Here is a 23,968-nt window from a genome sequence, read left to right on the forward strand (position 1 = left end):
TTAGGTTAATATTACTTAGCAGATTTCAGTACCAAGAATATGCTGAGTATTAAATTGCTTTCAGATAATCCAGACATCACCAATTGACTATGTGGTTTCTTTTGTTAGTTTGCCATGTGTAACCACTCTGATTTAATAGTGCTATATAAAAAACGATGTCTAATAGTTTTCTAAGGTTACTAGTTGATTGTAACATATTTATTTTGAACTAGAATATGAGTTCCATTATTAAGTGTGAAGTTTCTTAAACTTTATGTTTACTATTCAGCAACATATTCGAATGTTCTTTACAATTAGTTGATTTACCAAATCCTTAATAAAATTAACTTTATGTACCTCCAAAAAAGATTTCCAAGAAGTTTGAAGAGAGATATCTCAGTACCTTCCAAGAGAAACAACCTAATAGTATTGATGGTATCCGTGAGACCTGGGTACTCGAATGTTGAAATTAATTACACTGGTTTTTGTAGAAATGAGGTTTCACTATGTTATCCAGACTAGTCTAGAACTCCTGGCCTCAAGCAATCCTCCTTCCTCAGCCTCCCAAAGTGCTGTGATTACAGGTGTGAGCCACTGCACCTGGTCTATTTATTTTCTAATTTTTTCACCCTGTCTTGTGGTGCTGACAATATGGTCTTTTGTCATTATGTATTCTTCTCAACTTCAATATTTAACAGTATTAACACATCTTCAGATATCTCCACTCCCTCATGGCTGCTGTAACTTGGCACCCTCTTGGTTTTCATTCTTTTTTTTTTTTTTGAGATGGAGTCTCACTCTGTCGCCCAAGCTGGAGTGGGAGTGCAGTGGTGCAATCTCAGCTCACTGCAACCTCCTTCAAGTGATTCTCCTGCCTCAGCCTCCCGAGTAGCTGGGAGTACGGGCGCATGCCACCATCCCCGGCTAATTTTTTGTATTTTTAGTAGAGACGGGGTTTCGTCGTGTTAGCCAGGATGGTCTCAATCTCCTGACCTCGTGATCCGCCCACCTTGGCCTCCCAGAGTGCTGGGATTACAGGCATGAGCCACCGAGTCCAGCCTTCATTCTTTCTTTCTTTCTTTCTTTTTTTTTTTTTAGACAAAGTCTTGCTCTGTTGCCTAGGCTAGAGTACAGTGGCACAATCATGGCTCACTGTAGCGTCAACCCCCTGGGCTCAAACAATCCTCCCATTTCAGCATCACAAGTATTTGGGACACAGGCATATGCCACCGTACCCATCTAATTTTTCTATTTTTTGTAGAGACAGGATCTCATTATGTTGCCCAGGGCAGTCTTGAACTCCTGAGCTCAAGCAATCTGGCTGCCTCAGCCTCCTAAATTGGTTTTCTTTTACATCTTCAACTATTTCTCTGTTTCCTCCTTGTTTGTTATTGAAGGTTTCTTTACAACTCTATTCTTCCTCTAGACTTTTTTTTGCAATCTCACCTATTTACAAAGCTTTAATCATCACCTCCATGAAAATGACTTCTAATTTCCTTCTTTTTAGTTCAGGAATATTCTCTTCCACATTCCAGATCCATTTAGATGTACCATTGGAACTTCAAACTCAAAATACAGTCATGGGTTGCTTAATGATGAGGATACATCCTTAGACATGCGTCTTTGGATGACTTTATAGTTGTGGGAATATCAGTGTACTCACACAAACCTAAATGGTATGGCTTGCTATACACCTATGCTATGTGATATAGCCTCTTGCTACTGGGCTACAAACCTGTACAGCATGTTACTGTACTAAATACTGTAGGCAACTGTATCTAAAATATACAGTAAAAATACAGTATAAAACATTAAAAATACAGTATAAAACATTAAAAATGGCACACCTGTATAGGGCACTTATCATGAATGGCGCTTGCAGGACTGGAAGTTGCTCTGGGTGAATAAGTGAGTGAATGCGAAGGCCTAGGACATTACTGTACACCACTGTAGACTTACAAACACTGCACACTTAGGTACACTAGATTTATTTTTATTTCTTTTTTTTTTTTGAGACAAGAGTCTCACTATGTTGTCCAGACTGAACTTGAACTCCCAGGCTCAAGCGATCCTCCTGCCTCAGCCTCCTGAGTAGTTACGACAATAGGCACACACCACTGAGCCTGGCTTTAAAAAATTTTTCTTTCTTCAATAATAAATTAACCTTGGCTTACTGTAACTTTTTTACTGTATAAACTTTTACATTTTTAACTTTTTGACTCTTTTGTAGTTAACACTTTGCTTAAAACACAAACACATTGTACAGCTGCACAAAAATATTTTTCTTTATATCCTTATTCTGTAAGCTTTTCCCTATTTTTGAAATTTTTAATTTTTTTTTCCTTTTTTTTTTATTGAGACGGAGTCTCGCTCTATCGCCCAGGCTGGAGCGCAGTGGCGCGATCTCTGCTCACTGCAACCTCCGCCTCCCGGGTTCAAGCGATTCTCCTGCTTCAGCCTCCCAAGTAGCTGGGACTACAGGTGCATGCCACCACACCCGGCTAATTTTTTTTTGTATTTTTAGTAGAGACGGGGTTTCACCATATTAGCCAGGATGGTCTCAATCTCCTGACCTCGTGATCCACCCACCTCAGCCTCCCCAAGTGCTGGGATTACAGGCGTGAGCCACCACGCCCGGCCTTTTTTTCGTTTTTAAACTTTTTTTTTTTTCAGACGGAGTCTTGCTCTGTCACCCAGGCTGGAGTGCAATGGGGCGATCTCGGCTTGCTGCAACCTCCGCCTCCCGGGTTCAAGCTATTCTCCTGCCTCAGCCTCCCCAGTAGCTGGGATTACAGGCACCCACCACCATTCCCGGCTAAGTTTTGTATTTTTAGTAGAGACGGGGTTTCATCATGTTGGCCAGACTGGTCTCGGAACTCCTGACCTTAGGTGATCTGCCCGCCTCAGCCTCCCAAAGTGCTGGGATTACAGGCGTGAGCCACCGTACCTGGCCCTTTTAAAATGTTTTTATTAAAAATGAAAGGCTGGGCGCAGTGTTACTACAATTCTCCAGAAGTAATCTGAAGCAGAAATTAGAAGGATGAATTAATATATATGGGGATGGGATACGGAGGTACAAGTTGACAGTGTTCCAGGAAGAAGTGACAGTACATTGGGAGGTATGAAGAAAAGTAGAAACTGCAGAGTTGAATCTAGGACTTAAAGACTGAAGGGTTGAGTGGCAGGGTATGAAGGTAGAGAGATAAAAAGAAGGGGACCAGATGAAGAGTGCCTACCATGTTGAGAGTGACCATGTTACTTATCTTTTAAAAATTTTTACTTGTTTTTTTTTTAGACAGGGTCTCACTCTGTCACCCAAGCTGGAGTACAGTAGCACAATCATAGCTAACTGCAGCTTTGAACTCCTAAACTCAAGAAATCCTACCTCGGCCTCCCAAAGTGCTAGGATTACAGGCATGAGTCACCATGCCCAATCCATATGATTTACCTTTCAAACTGGAACACTATTTTCTTGGACAAATACTAAACTACACAGGACGCCAGACAAGAGATGCAAACTGTGACACACACAAGGCAAATTAAGGAATATGCCTCATCCTAATGACAATAATCCAATGAAGGTGATTCAGCATAGTTTGATATGATCAGATTTGAATTTTAAAAAGATTACGCCCTCCGAAGGGTTAGAGAATGGACTGCAAGATGCAAAATTAGGCTGGAAGTGATGGCTCACACCTGTAATCCCAACACTCTGGGAGGCCTAGGTGGGAGGATCACTTGAACCCAGGAGTTCGAGACCAGCCTGTGTAACATAGGGAGAACCCCATCTCTACAAAAAAGTTAAAAAATTAGGCAGACATGGTGGCACACACCTGTAATTTCAGCTACTTGGGAGTCTGAGGTGGGAGGATCACTTGAGTCCGGGAGGTTGAGGCTGCAGTGAGCTGTGATCACCCCACCACACTCCAGCCTGCGTGACAGAGTGAGACCTTGTCCCAAAACTAAAATAAATAAAAATAAAAGATGCAAAAGTAGGCCAGGTGCGGTGGCTCACGCCTATAATCCCAGCACTTTGGGAGGCCGAGGCAGGTGGATCACCTGAGGTCGGGAGTTCGAGACCAGCCTGACCAACATGGAGAAACACCGTCTCTACTAAAAATACAAAATTAGCCGGGCATGGTGGCACATGCCTATAATCCCAGCTACTAGGGAGGCTGAGGCAGGAGAATCACTTGAACCTGGGAGGCGGAGGTTGCAGTGAGCCGAGATCGTGCCATTGCACTCCAGCCTGGGCGACAAGAGTGAAACTCCGTCTCAAAAAAAGAAAAAAAAGATGCAAAAGTAGAGGTGGGAAGACAAGTTAAGAGGCTGTTGCAGTAATCTAGGCAAAAAACAAAAAACAAATACATGATAATGTCCTCTACCACAATGTGGCAGGAATAAAAAGAATTGGATACATGCAAGAGACATTTAAAAAGAATAAACAAGGGCTCGGTGCAATGGCTCACTCCTGTAATCCCAGCACTTTGGAGGGCAGAGGCAGGAGAATCACTTGAGGTCAGGAGTTCAAGACCAGCCTGGCCAACACGGTGAAACCCCATCACTACTAAAAATACAAAAATTAGCGGAGCATGGTGGCATACGCTTGTAATCCCAGTTACTTGGGAGGCTGAGGCAGGAGAATCGCTTGAACCCAGGAGGTGGAGGCTGCAGTGAGATGAGACTGCGCCACTGCACTCCAGCCTGGACTACAGAGTGAGACTCCATCTCAAAAAAAAAAAGGAACAAGCAAGACTTTGTTATTGACTATGTTTGGGGGATGAGAAGGAAAGAGTTAAGAATAACTCTCATATTTGGCTTGGTGGTACCAATGATGGAAACAGAAAACACAAGAGGGGCCGGGAGCGGTGGCTCATGCCTGTAATCCCAGCACTTTGGGAGCTGGAGGTGGGTGGATCACTTGAGGTCAGAGGCTCGAGACCAGCCTGGCCAACATGGTGAAACCCCATCTCTACTAAAAATACAAAAATTTTCCAGGCACCATGGCGGGTGCCTGTAATCCCAGCTACTCCGGAGGTTGAGGCATGAGAATCGCTTGAACCTGGGAGGGAGAGGTTGCAGTGAGCCGAGACTGTGCCACTGCACTCCAGCCTGAGCGACAGAGCAAGACTCCATCTCAGAAACAAAAACAAATAAATAAAAAAACACACACACACAAGAAGAGAAGCAGGTTTGAGAAGATGATGATTCATGATGGGAAGTGCCGAGGATAAGGTCCTAACAGGACTTTTCCAAGACAGGTGAATATGTCAATGAGTCTGAAGACAGGAGGTATACTAATCTGTACTAGTTATCTACTGATGGATAACAAATTATCTCAATTTAGTGCCTTAAAAGAACACACATTTATGATATTACAGTTTTTATGGGTCAGGAATCTGGGAACAGCCTAGCTGAGTGGTTCTGGCTCAGGGCCTCTTGAGTTTGCAATCATCTCAAGGTTGGACCGGGGGAGGATCCACTTCCAACCTCACTTGTGTGGCTGCCCAAGTGTCCTCACAACATGGCAGCTGGCTTCCCTCTCTCCAGGGCTGCCTTACAAGTAATGAGGGAGGGAGTAAATGAGAGAGGGAAACAGGGAGAGAAAGAACATCAAAGATGAAACTACAGTCTCTTTTTTTTGAGACGGAGTCTTGCTCTGTCACCCAGGCTGGAATACTGTGGTGCGATCTCAGCTCACTGCAAGCTCTGCCTCCCTGGTTCACGCCATTCTCCTGCCTCAGTCTCCAGAGTAGCTGGGGCAGTGCCTGCCACCACGCCCGGCTAATTTTTTTTTGTATTTTTAGTAGAGACGGGGTTTTACCATGTTAGCCAGGATGGTCTCGATCTAACCTTGTGATCTGCCCGCCTCAGCCTCCCAAAGTGCTGGGATTACAGGCATAAGCCACCGCGCCCGGCCACGAAACTATAGTCTTTTTATAACCTAATCTCAGAAGTGATATAGTATCACTTCTGCCATATTCTGTTTGATAGAAGCAAGCCACTAAGTTCAGTCTACACTCAAGGGGAGGGAAACGAAGCCTCATTAGTTGAGGGGAGAGGTATCAAAGAATCCATAGACAGGACACACCTTTAAAACCACAATATCACAACCAGATTATTAACTTACCTAACACATAAATCATCACTACCTTTTCTTCTCTACTGCCAGTTCAAAAACCTTTTATCTTTACAATTGCTCCAAAGTGATTCTAAACCCTCAGCTTGATAATGAATTCATTCCTTTACCTACTTTCCAAACTGCATCTCCCATTCCTCCCCTCTGCACATTCCTGCTCTAGCTATGTACTGCTTCCAAACACTTCTATACTCTTTCACCAGCATTCATACTGTGTCCTTGGCCTACAAGTATGGTTCTCAAACTTAAGTTCAGGTGAAAGGACATCTGACAGCCTCCATACTCTCAAGAATACTACAAAACATGGATCCACAAAGCCCAGGGTAACAATTCATTACGCTGTGCTAAAAGGAAATCACTCTTACTACTGGATTCTAGAATACACAAAGGGAAGCAGTTGCCAATGATTTCAGAACATTTCTTCCACAAGTTGATTAAACACAAGGCTATTACTAGAGATTAGCAGAACATCCTTTCATGGAAGGAACACCTTTTGAAAGCAATTGAGGGAAAGCCTCTTACTCTCATTCCTCCATCTCTCAAAACTTTATATAACTAGTTGCAAAAATTCTGAAACCATCCTGAAGGCGCCTAAAAAAGTTCCTAAATAAACTGTAGTGTTGTTGCATGGTGGAACACCACAGAGCCGTTTAAAAAGATGAGGCAGAGCTTTGTGTACTGACTTGGAACAATCTCCAAGGTATATTAAGAAGAAAAAGCAAGCTGCGGAACAATGGGTATACTAGGCTACTATATGTGTTTTTCTAAAAAGTAAAAATTTGACCAGGTCCAGTGGTTCATGCATGTTACCCCAGCACTTTGGGAGGCTGAGGTGGGAGGATCCCTTGAGGCCAGGAGTTCGAGACCAATCTGGGCAACATGGTGAGACCCCTCCCTGTCCTCATCTCTACCAAAAAATTGTGAAAGTTAGCAGGACGTGGTGACCTGAACCTTTAGTCCTACCTACTCGGGAAGCTGAAGCCGGAGGATCTCTTGAACCCAGGAGTTCCAAACTGCAGTAAGCTATAGTCATGCCACTACACTCCAACCTGAGTGACAGAACCACACTCCGTTTCCTACAAAAAAAAAAAAAAAAAAAAAAAAAAAAGGCTGGGCACAGTGGCTCACGCATGTAATCTCAGCACTTTGGGAGGCCAAGGTGCATTACCTCAGGTCAGGAGTTCGAGACCTGCCTGGCCAACATGGACAAACCCCGTCTCTACTAAAAACACAAAATTAATGCCGGGCGCGATGGCTCACGCCTGTAATCCCAGCACTTTGGGAGGCCGAGGCGGGCGCATCACGACGTCAGGAGATCGAGACCATCCTGGCTAACACGGTGAAACCCTGTCTCTACTAAAAATACAAAAAAAAAAAAAAAATTAGCCGGGCGTGGTGGCGGGCGCCTGTAGTCCCAGCTACTCTGGAGGCTAAGGCAGGAGAATGGCGTGAACCCAGGAGGCAGAGCTTGAAGTGAGCCAAGATCGCGCCACTGCACTCCAGCCTGGGCGACAGAGCGAGACTCCGGGTCAAAAAAAAAAAAAAAAAATTAGCCAGGCGTGGTGGTGCATGCCCGTAATCTCAGCTACTGGGGAGGCTGAGGCAGGAGAATCGCTTGAGTTCAGGAGGCGGAGGTTGCGCTGGGTTGAGATCTCGCCATTGCACTCCAGCCTGGGCAACAAGAGCAAAACTCCGTCTCAAAAAAAAAAAAAAAAAAAAGTAGCCGGACATGGTGGCGTCCGCCTGTAGTTCCAGCTACTCGGGAGGCTGAGACAGGAGAATTGCTTGAACCCGAAACGGAGAGACTGCAGTGAGACAAGATCACTGCACTCCAGCCTGGGCGTCAGGGCAAGACTCCCTCTTAAAAAAAAATTGGCCGTGGTGGTTCACGCCTATAATCCTAGCACTTTGGGAGGCCGAGGCGGGTGGATCACGAAGTCCAGGAGTTCAAGACCAGCCTGGCCAGGATGGTGAAACCCCATCTCTACCAAAAAATACAAAAATTAGCCGGGCGTTGTGGCGCGTGCCTGTAATCCTAGCTACTTGGGCGGCTGAGGCAAAGAACTGCTTGAACCCGGGAAGCGGAGGATACAGTGAGCCCAGATCGTGCCACTGCACTCCAGCCTGTGCGACAGAGCGAGACTCCATTACAAAAAAAAAAAAAAAGGAAAAAAGAAATTAATTAAACCCATCCAACAAGAGAAAGGAGAAGTATCTCCTAAACATGCCTAGAACATGTCTGGAAGGTTCCAGGAAACACTGGTAAGGGTACCTCTGGGGAGGCGGGTGGAGTGGGAGGAAGACATTATAAAGCAAGCCTGTCCTACCCGAGGGCCGCGTGCGGCCCTGGAGGCCAGGCTTTGAATACAGCCCAACACAAATTCGTAAACTTCCTTAAAGCATTATGAGGTTTTTTTTAGATTTTTTTTTTTTTTAAAGCTCATCAGCTATCATTAGTGTTAGTTTTATATGTGGGCCCAGACAATTCTTCTTCCAGTGTGGCCCACGGAAGCCAAAAGATTGGACTCCCCTGTTCTAAGGTACTCCATCTGTCAGTTACCCAGCCTCCACTCCTAACTTGTTTGTTTAAAGACAAGGTCTTGCTCTACTGCCTACGCTGGAGTGCAGTGGCGCGGATCAGAACTTACCGAACCTCGAATTCCTCAAGATCCTGCATCCTCCGCCTCTCAAGTAGCTGGGACTACTGGCGCGCTCCACCACGCCGGCTAATCTTTATAATTTTCGGAGACACGGGGTGTCGTATATGCACGGACTGGTCTCCAACTGCTGGAATCCCTCCGCCTTGGCCTCCCAAAGCGCTGGGATTCCAGGCGCCAGCCACGCGTACGACCAGCCACGCTTATTTGTATAGGATCTTACCTCCCGCCTCTCTGCGAGACCAGAAGCTCCTAAGAGACTGGCTCAGACTCATCTTTCGGTCTCTCACGCAGCTTAACGTGGCAGGTCGGGTGGCTCCGGATGGCTCCCGTGCCTTATATTTCAGGGACTCGTCACCAGCCTGGGGTTGGCGTCGCCTAAAGTCAACCGGCAGGTGGGCAGTGGAGCCAGGATTCCGCGCTCTGCCCATGCCACGCGCGGCCTTCCCGGAGGCGGGGACCGTGGAGTGTGGAGGACCCCACTGGGCCTCCTGACGGGACTGTTCTCTCGCCTCAAGGCGCTTTCTTGATTTCTATCTAGTAAGAGTGAGGGGACACCCAAGCTACTCCCCACACCTCATGGAAAGCTGGAGAAGAGCGAAAGAGCAGGTGCCTCCTCCAGGAAGGGATTCTGACAGCAGCCACCGCCCCGGAGAGCGAAACCCCACGCTCTCCCGGAAATGACGCACAGAGGCTCGGTTCCCGCCCCCTCGCTTCCGGGTCCGGGCCTCGCTAGCGCGTGCGCACCAGAAGCCAGCAGTGGGGTTCCACACGCGCCTTTTCACGAGGTGGAAACAAGATGGAGGGCTCGGCGTCTGCGTCGCTGTCTTCTGCAGCCGCTACTGCAACCTCCACCTCGACTCCAGCAGCCCCGACAGCACGGAAGCAGCTGGACAAAGAGCAGGTGAGTGGTTCCTGGAGAGGGTGGCTTGGAAGCGGGGTGGCGGTTACCTCGTGAGGCGCAGGGTGCGGGAACCCGAGTGCGTGCTCGGCGGACTTCCCCGGGGCTGTGGGACCGTCGCTGGTGGGCCGTGTGCCTCAGCTGTCTCTCCCCTTTACACACGTGGGTGGGCGCCTGCTTTCCGTGGTCCTGCGGCCTGGCGCTAGTGAATTGGGTTGCAAGTGTACTGTGGAGCTAGATGAGATCGACCTGGCGACCTGGCTTAGCTTCCCTATCATTAGCGCTTGACCGAGTCGCTTAGTTTTGCAGGTCTGTTACCGGTTATTTAAAATGGGCCCTTCCGCTCCCCGCTATCCAGGATGGGGAGAGGTAATGCGTGTAAAGCGCTTCGGCCTGGCACATGGTAAGAAGGTACTCAGTAGGCCGGGCGCGGTGGCTCACGCCTGTAATCCCAGCTCTTTGGGAGGCCGAGGCGGGTGGATCACCTGAAGTCAGGAGTTTGAGACCAGCCTGGCCAACATGGTGAAACCCCGTCTCTACTAAAAATACAAAAATTAGCTGGGCGTGGTGGCGGGTGCCTGTGATCTCAGCTACTTGGGAGGCTGAGGCAGGAGAATTGCCAGGAGTTCTCAGTAGATGCTAAATGCATTTTGCTTTGCGCTTTTCCTGGGATTACTGCTTTCATCGTTGAGGGCAGGAGGGGCACGTTTCCCTCTAGCCCAATCTCTTTAAGTAGAAGAGGCGCCCTTCTGCACACAGTACTGGAAGTGGATACTTAGGCATGTTTGATGGATTCTTAGATTTCTCTGAATATAAACTGCAGGATCCTAATAGATACGGTTATGGAGGTTACCCCTTGAAATAGAAGTTGGAAGGGAAAAAATAGAAGGTGTGGGAGGGGGCAAATGCTAAATTAGGTTGAGAACATTTCACTTACTTGTGTAAGTTATTGTGAAAACATTTCACTTATTTGTCTAATTTCCACTTTGCAGGTTAGAAAGGCAGTGGACGCTCTCCTGACACATTGCAAGTCCAGGAAAAACAATTATGGGTTGCTTTTGAATGAGAATGAAAATTTATTTTTAATGGTGGTATTATGGAAAATTCCAAGTAAAGAACTGAGGGTCAGATTGTAAGTTGTGATTTTCTACCTTTGCTGTTTTTATCTGCTTGTTCATTCTTTGTAACTCGAACAATTCCATCACAGTTACTAATGGAAACTTTGCAAACTTATAATAAAAATCTGACATGAAGTAAAACAACTATGTCCAAAAGAACCATAGAGGCTTGATGTGGTGGCTCACACCTGTAATCCCAGCACTTTGGGAGGCCGAGGTGGACGGATCACCTGAGGTCAGGAGTTCAAAACCAGCCTGGCCAACATGGTAAAACCTTGTCTCTCCAAAAATACAAAAATTAGCCAGGCATGATGATGGGTGCCTGTAATCTCAGCTACTGGGGAGGCTGAGGCAGGAGAGTCGCAGTGAGCGGAGATCTCTCCATTGCACTCCAGCCTAGGCGACAGAGCAAGACTCTGTCTCAAAAAAATAAAAAATAAAATAAAAAATAAAAGAACCATAGGAATTCAGATGTGCTAAAATTTTCTAGAAGTTTCACCAGTTTTCTTAGAGCTTGGCGGACAGCTAACGTAATCAGGTCTGTTGAATCGAAAACCTGGTGTTTGAAAGAATAAAGGTGGAATAAGTTAAACAGCTTTATTTTTTTTTTTATTAGAAACTGTTATCTTTCCATGTCAAGCAAAAATTCTTTGGGGCTACAATTTATTCCGCTGTACAGAGACTATTAAAAACTGCAGTGAACTCCTTTCTATGGAAAAGAAATCCATGGTGATTATACAAAATGCGTCTTCAGAACATAGGTTGTAAGCACAAGAAATGAGTTAAACCCTTGTATTTTATTTTCTGTAAGATGTGGCATAATTGTGTTTGCTGGTCCCCCTTGGTTTGGTCCATGTTTTTGGTTTCTATTCCTTTATGTCTCCTTTTTTTTTTTTAAAAGACGAGATCTTGCGCTGTTGCTCAGCTGGAGTGCAATAGGGATATCTGTGTTCACTGCAACCTCGACCTCCCTGACCTGACTCAAGTGATCCTCCCAGCTCAGCCTCCCAAGTAGCTGGGACTACAGGCGCACACCACCATGCCCTGCTAATTTTGAAATCTTTTGTAGAGATGAGGTTTCACTGTGTTCTCCAGGCTGGTCTCGAGCTCAGGCTCAAGCAGTCCTCCCTCTCAGTCTCCCAAAGTGTTGGGATTACAGGCATGAGCCTCCATGCCTGGCCTGTTTCAATTCTTAAAAGTTATGTTATGCTGGGCATGGTGGCTCATCCCTGTAATCTCAGCACTTTGGGAGGTGAGGCGGCGGGTGGATCACTTGAGGCCTGGGAGTTTGAGATCAGCCTGACCAACATGGTGAAATACCATCTCTACTAAAAATACAAAAATTAGCCAGACATGATGGTGCGCGTCTGTAATCCCAGCTGTTTGGGAGGCTGAAGCAGAAGAATCATTTGAACGCAGGAGGCAGAGGTTGCAGAGACTCCAGCCTGGGCGACAGTGAGACTCCCATCTCAAAAAAAATAATAAAAGTTATATTGGCTGAGTGTGGTGCTCACACTGTAATCTCAGCAGTTTGGGAGGCTGAGGCAGGTAGATTGCTTGAGCCCACAAATTCAAGACCAGCCCAGGCTACGTGGCGAAACTCTGTCTATACGAAAAATAGAAAAATTAGCTGGGCCTACACCCAACTGGTACGTGCCTGGAGTCTCAGCTATGCTGGAGGCTATCGTGAGCTATGAGCACACCACTGCACTCCAGCCTTGGGGACTGAGCAAAACCCTGTCTCAAAAAAAGGAAAAGAAGAGTTATTATGTTTATGGAGCTAAGAGTTTTAGAGAAGGTAAAATTCTGAACCAGGCCTGTCCTGATTAAGCTAGGTTGTTACAGCGCATTAGAGTACATGTGCACATACAGCAACATATGTATAATAATTATATATGTAAGAATTTGGATGTCTTTAAGTATATTTTAATTCTTGTTATATCCCAATTGTTAATTGTGTGTATTTGTGATTTACTTGCCATTGAAAGTGAGTTTTGTTTTTTGTTTTTGTTTTTTGAGACGGAGTTTGCCTCTTGTTACCCAGGCTGGAGTCCAGTGGTGCGATCTTGGCTCACTGCAACCTCCACCTCCCGGGTTCAAGCGATTCTCCTGCCTCAGACTCTCAAGTAGCTGGGATTACAGGTGCCTACCACTGTGCCTGGCTAATTTTTTATAATTTTAGTAGAAACGGGGTTTCACCACGTTGGCCAGGCTGATCTCGAACTCCTGACCTCAGTTGATCCATCCGCCTTGGCCTCCTAAAGTGTGGGATTACAGGCTTGAGCCACTGCTACCGGCCATGAAATGTATTTTTAAATGTTGTTCTCAGTGCAATATTTGCTTAACTAGCATGACTAAAGGTTATTTAAATGACACTAAGTTTATTGCATATTCTATGTGATACAAACATGCATAATGTGTGTAATAAGGCTTTCCTTGGTTTCTTTTCACGTATTTTGTAGGACCTTGCCTCATAGTATTCGATCAGATTCAGAAGATATCTGTTTATTTACGAAGGATGAACCCAATTCAACTCCTGAAAAGACAGAACAGTTTTATAGAAAGCTTTTAAACAAGCATGGAATTAAAACTGTTTCTCAGGTAGGAAGGCTGGTTAATATTTTCAAGTTATTTAGAGGATTTAATTCAGTCGAAATGGTGTCACAAATACATTGCTATATTTCCTGGTATTTTTCTTCTACTTTTCTCTTTTTAATTTAATTTGTGGTGGCGTGTACATCAGTAGCTTTTATGTCTTGCAAATTGTAAAAGAGGTGGCTCGTGTCATTCCTCTGTACTTCCACAGCATCTTGTTTTTCTCTGATTCGCTGTTTTGTAGTTGGTGTACTTGTCTTTATTACCCTCTGGATCTAAGGTATCTTAAGTTTTTTTGTTTGTTTGGAGTCTCGCTCTGTCGCCCAGGCTGGAATGCAATGGCAGGACTTCGGCTCACTGCACCCTCCACCTCCCGGGTTCAAGCTATTCTCCTGCCTCAGCCTCCCGAATAGCTGGGATTACAGGCACCCACAATCATGCCCGGCTAATTTTTATATTTTTGTAGAGAGGAGGTTTCACCATGTTGGCCAGGCTGGTCTTGAATTCCTGAGCTCAGGTGATCGCCTACCTCAGCCTCCTAAAGGGCTGCTATTACAGGCGTGAGCGCATACAGTAACATATGTATAATAATATATATATGTTGCCCACTTAGATCTAAGTTGCTCTAACTGGGGTCCTTGCTCATTTGTCTCAGTGTTCCCAGCATGTAGCATAGTGCCTGGCACATTTTAGGCACTCACGTGTTCATTATAGAGGCATGGCTCTAGGACATTTTTAAATCCAAATACAAATTGTTGCCTAAGTATTTATTCTCCTTGTTTAGATTCCTAACTTTTTGTTTTTATTCTTCTCTATACTTCCTAGATTATCTCCCTCCAAACTCTAAAGAAGGAATATAAACCCTATGAAGCCAAGCTCCGCCTTCTGAGCAGTTTTGATTTCTTCCTTACTGATGCCAGAATTAGGCGGCTCTTACCCTCACTCATTGGGAGACATTTCTATCAAAGAAAGAAGTAAGTTTCTTAGTAATGACTGGACTTTAGCAGCATGAAGTTTCTAGGTGTGTATGCATTGTGTTCTGAATGTCTGTGCGTTTATTTTATAGAGTTCCAGTATCTGTAAACCTTCTGTCCAAGAATTTATCAAAAGAGATCAATGACTGTATAGGTGGAACGGTCTTAAACATTTCTAAAAGTGGTTCTTGCAGGTAGGTAAAAGGCATTCATATGTGCCTCCTTTAATCTTGTATTAGACAATGATTTTATATATACTTTTTTGTTTTGTTTTGTTTTTGTTTTTTGTTTTTTGAGACGGAGTCTTACTCTGTCTGCCAGGCTGGAGTGCAGTGGCGCGATCTCAGCTCACTGCAAGCTCCGCCTCCCGAGTTCACGCCATTCTCCTGCCTCAGCCTCCAGAGTAGCTGGGACTACAGGCGCCCGCCACCACGCCCGGCTAATTTCTTTTTGTATTTTTAGTAGAGACATGGTTTCACCGATTTAGCCAGGATGGTCTTGATCTCCTGACTTCGTGATCCGCCCGCCTTGGCCTCCCAAAGTGCTGGGATTACAGGCGTGAGCCACCGCGCCTGGCCTTTTTAAAAAGATTTTGTTAATGGCTCCAGATCCTTTTTTAAAGCTAAAATCTATTCCTCAGAAGTGATCAATTCTCGGGTCAGGTGCAGTGGCTTATGCCTGTAATCCCAACACTTTGGGAGGCCGAGGCAGGAGGATCGCTTGAGCCCAGGAGTTCAAGACCAGCTTGGGCAACATAGTGAGACATGCCCCCCCAGCCAATTAGAGAAAAATCAAGAACATTAGCCAGGTGTGGTGGTGCATCCCTGTGCTCCCAGCTACACAGGAGGCTGCGGCAGGAGGATCACTTGAGCCTAGGAGGTCAAGACTGCAGTGAGCCATGTTCTTGTCACTGTCCTCCATCTTGAATGACAGAGCAAGACTGTCTTTAAATGAAAAAAAAAAAAAAAGTTCAATTCTCTAGAACAATGTTGTCTGATAGAACTTTCTACTGTGATGGAAATGGTCTGTATCCGTGCTATCTCATACAGTAGGCACTACTTGTATGTAGCTATTTAGCACTTGAAATGTGGCTACTGTGTTAGAAGCTGAATTTTTAGTTAATTTAAAATAGGCACATGTGGCTAATGGCTGATGGTCACTGCATTGGACAGGGCAGCTCCAGATACTAAGAAAAGCAAGGAGAGTCAGATGAATGCTTGGAGAACATGACTAGTTCTAGGCTTTGAGCTTGTCCTTTATTGTGCCACTGCATTCAGTGGTGCAGTCACAGTTGACTGCAACCTCCAACTCCTTGGATCAAGCAATCCTCCCACCTCAGCCTCCTGAGTAGCTGGGACTACAGACACACACCACCATACCTGGCTAATTTTTCAATGTTTTGTAGAGGTGGGGTCTCACTATGTTGCCCTGTCTGGACTTGAACCCCTAGACAAAACCGGTCCTCCTGTCCTGGCCTCCAAAAGTGTTGAGATTATAGGCGTGAGCCACCACACCTGGCCTCAGATTGTCCTTTAAAAGCACCATATTACCCCTTAAAGTGAAGATCCACCTCATTCTTGGTTTAACTTCCTACTAAATGAATTCAGCACTTATCCTGTTCATCTGCCTGTTTGGTGTCTGTATTGTCATATTGGTTTAACCTTACCCAGGATACTGAGCTAGGCAGAGCCCCCACACCTAGTCTTACCTACTAGAACAGACGTTTTAGGGCAGTGATTGCTTCCAACCTCTGGCTGAGCAGAAGATGCGGTTCAGGCTATTTTATTAGGCTGAGAAGTGAGTTAAGTTTGTATTATTGGCAGTGTATCAGCTTGGGGAGGTAGGGCAGGTTTTAAATGTATTGCAGATACATTTTATGAAGTACTTCACCTGCTGACTGTGGTGTGGAGATGGGTAGCTGCCAGTAGGGCAGAGCTGTAGGCCACTGCCCTTCCACCCAGAGATTCCTCAGGAGCCGTGCAGACCCAGTGGTCACACTCGGCAGAAAACAGCACAGACTTCTTGCGTCTGCTCACCAGGGAGGCCTGACCCCAGCGGAGTGTCTCCAGGTAGAGCAGAGCAGGGTACTGATGGGCAGGACAGGTGGTCTCTGGCGTTGTCTTTTGCCTGCCACTGGGAAGCCCTTCATCAGGTGTAATGAAGTAGCCGAGAAGAGTGGTCACAGGGCCTCGACCCCTACCCCTTTGGTTAAAGGCTGATGTCAAAGTAGTGGTTCATGGAAGTGGTTGGCTAGAAGTTCAGGCCTTGTTTATGGGACCCATGAGTATCTGGGAGAAGGAGATGGTACCATGAAGGCAGGTAAAGGAGCAGCAGTCTCCTGCCACTGGGGATTTTCCAAGGCAAAAGCATCAGCTTAAAGAAAGTTGCAGACAACTGAGAAAAAAAGAAATTCTTTCATTTCCTCTCTTACCTTTCCCTAGCATAAGAATTTATTTTTCTCTTCCACTTCTGTTCCTCTCCCTTCTTCCCTGCCACCATCTTTCCATCTGGGATGCTCAGGTGTGCTTGCAGGCAGGTGGTAACAGGCACAGGGAGTGGGCAGTGCCCAGTCTTCGGTTGAAGAGAGAGAGGAGCAACAGCCCGTTTCATCCTTATTCCGCAGACACTGTGCTGACAGTGAGCCTTCCTTCTGGCCCCAGCGCTGAGCCCTCCAGGCTTCCCACTGGGCTTCTGCCTGCACCCTGTTTCACCTGAAGGGATGGTCTTGCTCGTAGCTGAAAGACGCTATTCCACCAGGGACAAGAACTATTTATTCCTTTTTTTTTTTTTTTTTTTTTTTTTTTTTTGAGACGGAGTCTCGCTCTGTCGCCCAGGCTAGAGTGCACTGGCTTGATCTCGGCTCACTGCAAGTTCCGCCTTCCGGGTTCACGCCATTCTCCTGCGTCAGCCTCCCGAATAGCTAGGACTACAGGCGCCCACCACAATGCCCGGCTGATTTTTTTGTATTTTTTTAGTAGAGACGGGGTTTCACCATGTTAACCAGGATGGTCTCGGTCTCCTGACCTCGTGATCCGCCCGCCTCGGCCTCCCAAAGTGCTGGGATTACAGGCGTGAGCCACCACGCCCAGCCACAGAACTATTTATTCTTGAACATGGCAGCTGGGTAGAGCAGTAGAACTATAGAGAGAGCAGGTGACCCTCCTGGAGGTAGGTCCCTTTAGAACAGCTTGAAGGCGGACTCAGCAACGTGGGGTTGTCTAAGATAAAGGTAGAACCTCCTCTGGCCCTGCCTCCCAATGCGCCTAACCTCACAGTCAGGTGCTGCCAGCTCTTTAATCACCGCCTCTGCTGGGCATGGTGGCTCACGCCTGTAATCCCAGCACTTTAGGAGACCGTGGCAGGTGGATCACTTGAGGTCAGGTGTTTGAGACCAGCCTGGCCAAGACGGTGAAACCCCATCTCTACTAAAAATACGCAAATTAGGCCGGGCACAGTGGTTCACGCCTGTAATCCCAGCACTTTGGGAGGCCGAGGCAGGCAGATCACCTGAGGTCGGGAGTTTGAGACCAGCCTGACCAACATGGAAAAACCCCACCTCTACTAAAAAAAAAATACAAAAAATTAGCCGGGCGTGGTGGCGCATGCCTGTAATCCCAGCTACTCGGGAGGCTGAGGCAGGAGAATCGCTTGAACCCAGGAGGTGGGGGTTGCAGTGAGCCAAGATCACGCCATTGCACTCCAGCCTGGTCAACAAGAGTGAAACTGCGTCTCAAAAAAAAAAAAAAAATTAGCTGGGCATGGTGGCATGCGCCTGTGATCTCAGCTACTAGGGAAGCTGAGGCAGGAGAATTGCTTGAACCCAGGAGGCGAAGGTGGCAGTGGGCCGAGATCACGTCACTGCACTTCAGCCTGGGTGACAGAGCAAACTCCATCTCAAAAAAAAAAAAAAAGAAAATCACCCCTTCATGATGTGACATTTTACTTTAGGTAGAAGGAATTTTTAGTACATGAAAGATGATAATCTTCCTTTAAAACATATTTAGGCCAGGCGTGGTGGCTCATGCCTGTAATCCCAGCACTTTGGGAGGTTGAGGCAGGAGGATCACTTGAGCCCAGGAGTTCCAGACCAGCCTGGTGGATCACTTGAGCTCAGGAGTGAGAACCCATCTCTACAAAAAATACAAAAATCAGCTGGGTGACCTGTAGTCCCAGCTACTCCGGAGGCTGAGTTGGAAGGATTGCTTAAGCCCAGTACATTGATTGTGCCAGTGCATTTCAGCCTGGGTGACAGGAAAACCCTGTCTCAAAAATGAAATAAAATATATTTAGAACCTAAAGATTTTAATGGGTTTTTTTTGTTTGTTTTTTTGTTTTGTTTTGTTTTTCAAACTGTGTTTTTCCCTGTTACCCAGGCTGGAGTGCAGTCGCCAGATCTGGGCTCACTATAGCCTTGAGCTTCTGGGCTCAGGTGATTTTTCTGTCTCAGCCTCCTGAGTAACTGGGATTACAGGCATGTACCACCATGCCCAGTTAATTTTTGTTAGTGTGGTAGAGACAGGATTTTGCCATGTTGCCCAGCATTAATGTTTCTGCCTTTTTAAAAGAAAAAAAAACTTGAGGATTATGTATTTATATTTCTCATATACCTGCCTGGTTTATTTTGAAAAATGGTTTTTTAAAATCTTGGCTAATACTATATTAAATTTCAGTGCTATACGTATCGGTCACGTTGGAATGCAAATTGAGCGCATCATTGAAAACATTGTTGCTGTCACCAAAGGACTTTCAGAAAAATTGCCAGAGGTACAGTATTGCAGGTGCATCAATTGATTGTTCATTTAAAAGAAACAAAGTATATGTAGACAATGTTACTCTTTTCTTTGTTTCAGAAGTGGGAGAGCGTGAAACTCCTGTTTGTGAAAACTGAGAAATCGGCTGCCCTTCCCATCTTTTCCTCGTTTGTCAGCAATTGGGATGAAGCCACCAAAAGATCTTTGCTTAATAAGAAGAAAAAAGTTAGTAGAATTTTAAATACTCACAGAATGAATAATGAAGGATGTAAATTCAGTCGCTAGGAGAGAGAAGTAGACCATCATCCCTGCCCGACTTTTCAGTTATCTTCTGGTTTTCTGGTGGTTGTGCTTTTGTCACTTTACATGAGGTAGTTGATATTAGTATCAGTAATGCGCGTTAAGATAGAAATATCTTGTATTTATTGATAAATTAGATTTTTTTTTTTATTTTTGTTAGATCCAGTGCTTGCTGGGTTTTTTTAGAGAGACAGGGTCTCACTCTGTCCCCCAGGCTGGAGCACAGTGACGTGATCAAGGCTCACAGCAGCCTTGACCTCCTGAGCTCAAGCAGTCCTGTTTCAGCCTCCCAAGTAGCTGGGACTACAGGCATGCTCCACCACGCCCAGCTAATTAAAAAAATTTTTTTTTTGTACACAGATGGTCTCCCTGTTTCCCAGGCTGATCTTGAATTCTTGAGCTCAGGCGATCCACGTGCCTTGGCCTCCCAAAGTGCTGGGATTACAGGCATGAGCTACTATGCCTGGCCTGGATTAACTGGCTTTTGAGGGGGCCTGAGTTAAGTTCCTACCACATATTTCCAGTCATAGAAACATCACCATACTTCTAAATAAAGACCAAAACACTTAAAATATTAAACATTGAAATGTGAGCTATCTATACATTTGAAACAGTAATAAAAGGAATTGACATAATTATTTACCCAGTTATTCCCATCCAGGGTTGTAGGTGGCTGGAGTTTAATCCTGATAGCTCAGGGAAAAGGGTGACAGGCAAGAGCCAACCCTAGAAAAGGCGCTTTTTCATCACAGGACAAACTCATACACCTACATTCGTTGGGACTGGAACTAGGATAATTTCACCTAATGTGCACGTATTTGGATGTCAGAGGTTATGCTCACAGATACCTCCTGAGCTTGGTTTGTAGCTTTTCAGTATTACTCGTACTCTAGCAAAAGAAGCTTTCGGAAGGAAAGAAAATTTAATTTTTTGCTATTTGTTAGACTGATCTCCTAGTGTTTCTCTCTTTAACCATGTTAATTGTGTCCAATGAATTTTTAATTTTGTTTTTGAGACAGAGTTTAGCTCTGTCGCCCAGGCTGAAGTGCAGTGGCATGATCTCAGCTCATTACAACCCCTGCCTTCCAGGTTCAAATGATTCTGTGCCTCACCCTCCTGAGTAGTTGGGACTACAGGCACGTATCACCATGCCCAGCTAATTTTTGTGGTTTTAATAGAGATGGGGTTTCACCATGTTTACCAGGCTGATCTCGAAGTCCTGACCTCAAGTGATCCTCCTGCCTCAGCCTCCCTGAGTGCTGTGATTACAGGCGTGAGCCACTGCGCCCAGCTGAGGATTATTCTTTACACTCTCTAAACCATAGTGTGTTTCACAAAAGTCTCTTAACTGTATACTTTAGATAGTCAGATTCTGAAATGCCAGTATATAATTTACTTTATAAAATGCATGTTTGGCTATGAGTCAAAAACTGCAGTTGAGGTTCCAGTGCTGCTTAGGGAGTTTGTTCTCTGTATAGATCGAGGTCCATTTAGGGGCTTATGGATAATCAAAACTGCAAGTGGTACATCTATGCCATTTGTTAACCAAGAGAACTGTTCCTGCTAAAATGTTTGTATGGTGTTTTTTGGTAGGAGGCAAGGAGAAAACGAAGAGAAAGAAATTTTGAAAAACAAAAGGAGAGGAAAAAGAAGAGGCAGCAGGCTAGGAAGACCGCCTCAGTTCTTAGTAAAGATGATGTGGCACCTGAAAGTGGTGATACTACAGTGAAGAAACCTGAATCAAAGAAAGAACAGTCCCCAGAGCATGGGAAGAAAAAACGTGGCAGAGGAAAAGCCCAAGTTAAAGCAACAAATGAATCCGAAGACGAAATTCCACAGCTGGTACCAATAGGAAAGAAGACTCCAGCTAATGAAAATGTAGAGGTATTGTTTTAATATTTACTGTTCATAATGGATTGGTTCAGTGGCTACTGTGTCAGACAGGTACTGTGCTGAGCAATAAATGATGAAAAATACTAGAGTGAACCCAAAGAACTATGAAGGTGGTTATCAATGATTTATTGTACTTTTTTTTTTTTTTTTTTTGAGATGGGATCTTGCTATATTGCCCAGACTGGTCTTACACTCCTGGGGTCAAAACAGTCTTCCCACCTTGGCCTCCCAAAGTGCTGGGATTACAAGTGTGAGCCACCACACCTAGCCCCAACCAGTTGGCTTTTTTTTTTTGCTTTGCTTTTTTTTTGAAGATGGAGTCTCACTCTGTCACCCAGGCTAGAGTGCAGTGGCGTGATCTCAGCTCACTGCAACCTCCGCCTCCCTGGTTCAGGCAATTCTCCTTCCTCAGCCTCCCGAGTAGCTGGGATTACAGGCGTGCACCACCATGCCCAGCTAATTTTTGTGTTTTTAGTAGAGACGAGGTTTTGCCATGTTGGCCAGGCTGGTCTCGAACTCCTGGCCTCAGGTGATCCGCCCGCCTTGTCCTCCCAAAGTGCTGGGATTACAGGCATGAACCACCGCACTCAGCCACCAGTTGGCTTTTACACAGAGAATCTGGGAACCCCTGCCCTGCACCATGTGCCAGGGATGTGCAGCTACAGTTGGAAGACTCAGGATTTGCTCCCATGTGTCTCTGCTGTGCTCCTCATGATGCTTCCAGGGGTCCCTCCCCTCAGTCATAGGGAAAGGTGGTTTTCCTCTGATTGGACCAGGAAGACCTCTGGGTCTTCACAATTCTTTTTTTTTTTTTTTTTTTTTTTTTTTTTTTTGAGACAAGGTCTCACTTTGTTGCCCAGGATGGAGTGCAGTGGCACGATCTCAGCTCACAGCAACCTGCACCTTTCGTGTCCAAGCACTTCTCGTGCCTCAGCCTCCTGAGTAGCTGGGATTACAGATATGTGCCACCATGGCTGGCTAATTTTTGTATTTTTAGTAGAGATGGGGTTTCGCCATGTTGGCCAGGCTACTCTTGAACTCCTGGCCTCAAGTGAGCCACCTGCCTCAGCCTCCCATAGTGCTGGGATTACAGGCATGAACTACCTCACCTATTCCTCATTCTTGATAGTGGAATACAGCTTGCTTCTGTCATCATGCTGAGGTGTACCTTTTGGAGGTTAACTAATAAAAACAGTAACTTGGCCATGCGCTGAAAAACAGTAACTTGGCCGGGCACAGTGGCTCAGGCCTGTAATCCTAGCACTTTGGGAGGCCAAGGCAGGTGGATCACCTGAGGTCAGGAGTTCGAGACCTGCCTGGCTAACGTGGTGAAACCCTGTTTCTACTAAAAATACAAAAAATGAGCCGGGCGTGGTGGCACGCGCCTATAATCCCAGCTACTCGGGAGGCGGAGGTTGCAGTGAACTGAGATTGTGCCATTGCACTCTAGCACGGGCAGCAAGAGCGAAACTCCGTCTCAAAAATAAATAAATACAAATAAAAACTAACTCCTGGAGTTAGAGTGTCAGGTTTTGTGGCTTTTTCTATATTAAACTTTCTTTTTTTTCTTAGATTCAAAAACATGCCACAGGAAAGAAGTCTCCAACAAAGAGTCCTAATCCCAGCACACCTCGTGGGAAGAAAAGAAAGGCCTTGCCAGCATCTGAGACCCCAAAAGCTGCAGAGTCTGAGACCCCAGGGAAAGGCCCAGGGAAGAAGCCAAAAATCAAAGAAGAGGCAGTGAAGGAAAAAAATCCTTCGGTGGGGAAAAAAGATGCGAGACAGACTCCAAAAAAGCCAGAGGCCAAGTTCTTCACCACTCCTAGTAAATCTGCGAGAAAAGCTTCCCACACTCCCAAAAAATGTTCCAAAAAACCCATAGTACCCCAGTCGACCTAAAGTCAGTGATTCAACTGGAAGGAAACCTCAGTGCTGCCTCCAGAGCTTTTTGGAAATATTCAGATCCTGACCGCCTTTGTAACCTTCTCTAAGCGTCAGGCCTGGACTTAAAAGATTTGTTAAAACCTCCATAAGTAGTCCAGGCGCGGTGGCTCACGCTTGTAATCCCAGCACTTCGGGAGGCCGAGGCAGGCGGATCACAAGGTCAAGAGATCGAGACCATCCTGGCCAACATGGTGAAACCCTGTCTGTACCAAAAATACAAAAATTAATTGGGCGTAGTGGCGGGCACCTGTAATCCCAGCTACTAGGGAGGCTGAGGCAGGAGAATTGCTTGAGCCTGGGAGGTGGAGGTTGCAGTGAGCGGAGATTGAGCCACTGCACTCCAGCCTGATGACAGAGCAAGACTGTCTCATAAATAAAAATAATAAAACCTCCTTAAGTAATTCTGACATATGTTCCTGGGTATAATCTCTTTCTACATTGTCCTGTGGATTTGCTAATGTAACAGAGGAGAAAATGGAGTGCTTCTCTGTGGTGGTCAGCACTTGGGGAAGCCACATTGTCCTTCTGTGGATTTGCTAATGTAACAGGAGAAAATGGAGTGCTTCTCTGTGGTGGTCAGCACTTGGGGAAGCCACATTGTCCTTCTGTGGATTTGCTAATGTAACAGAGGAGAAAATGGAGTGCTTCTCTGTGGTGGTCAGCACTTGGGGAGGCCAAGGTGGGAGGATGGCGTGAGCCCAGGAGTTTGAGACCAGC

The 23,968-nt window shown here is 45.8% G+C and overlaps 2 protein-coding genes across 3 annotated transcripts in view; one reads left to right on the forward strand and one right to left on the reverse strand.

Annotated features, from left to right (window-relative positions):
* TNFRSF17 (TNF receptor superfamily member 17) overlaps positions 1–9,206 on the reverse strand; it is a 151,829-nt gene extending 142,623 nt beyond the window's left edge. Inside the window, exon 1 of one of the 2 annotated variants that reach the window (XM_054534735.2) lies at positions 8,999–9,206. In XM_054534735.2, coding sequence (XP_054390710.1) covers positions 8,999–9,206 — 208 coding nt within the window. Of the gene's footprint in view, positions 1–8,766; positions 8,812–8,998 lie in introns of those variants that run through there. The other variant, XM_054534736.2, reaches the window with a different exon arrangement.
* Positions 9,207–9,552: 346 nt separating this feature from the next.
* On the forward strand, positions 9,553–23,643 carry RSL1D1 (ribosomal L1 domain containing 1). The gene is given in 9 exon segments (NM_001135471.1): positions 9,553–9,679; positions 10,669–10,808; positions 13,257–13,395; positions 14,215–14,363; positions 14,456–14,557; positions 19,034–19,127; positions 19,214–19,339; positions 21,008–21,298; positions 22,880–23,643. Coding segments are annotated over 9 exon segments (1,473 nt in total). The 5' UTR covers positions 9,553–9,574; the 3' UTR covers positions 23,207–23,643.
* Positions 23,644–23,968: the final 325 nt, after the last annotated feature.

Source organism: Pongo abelii, chromosome 18 (genome assembly GCF_028885655.2).
Source record: "Pongo abelii isolate AG06213 chromosome 18, NHGRI_mPonAbe1-v2.0_pri, whole genome shotgun sequence".
NCBI lineage: Eukaryota > Metazoa > Chordata > Mammalia > Primates > Hominidae > Pongo > Pongo abelii.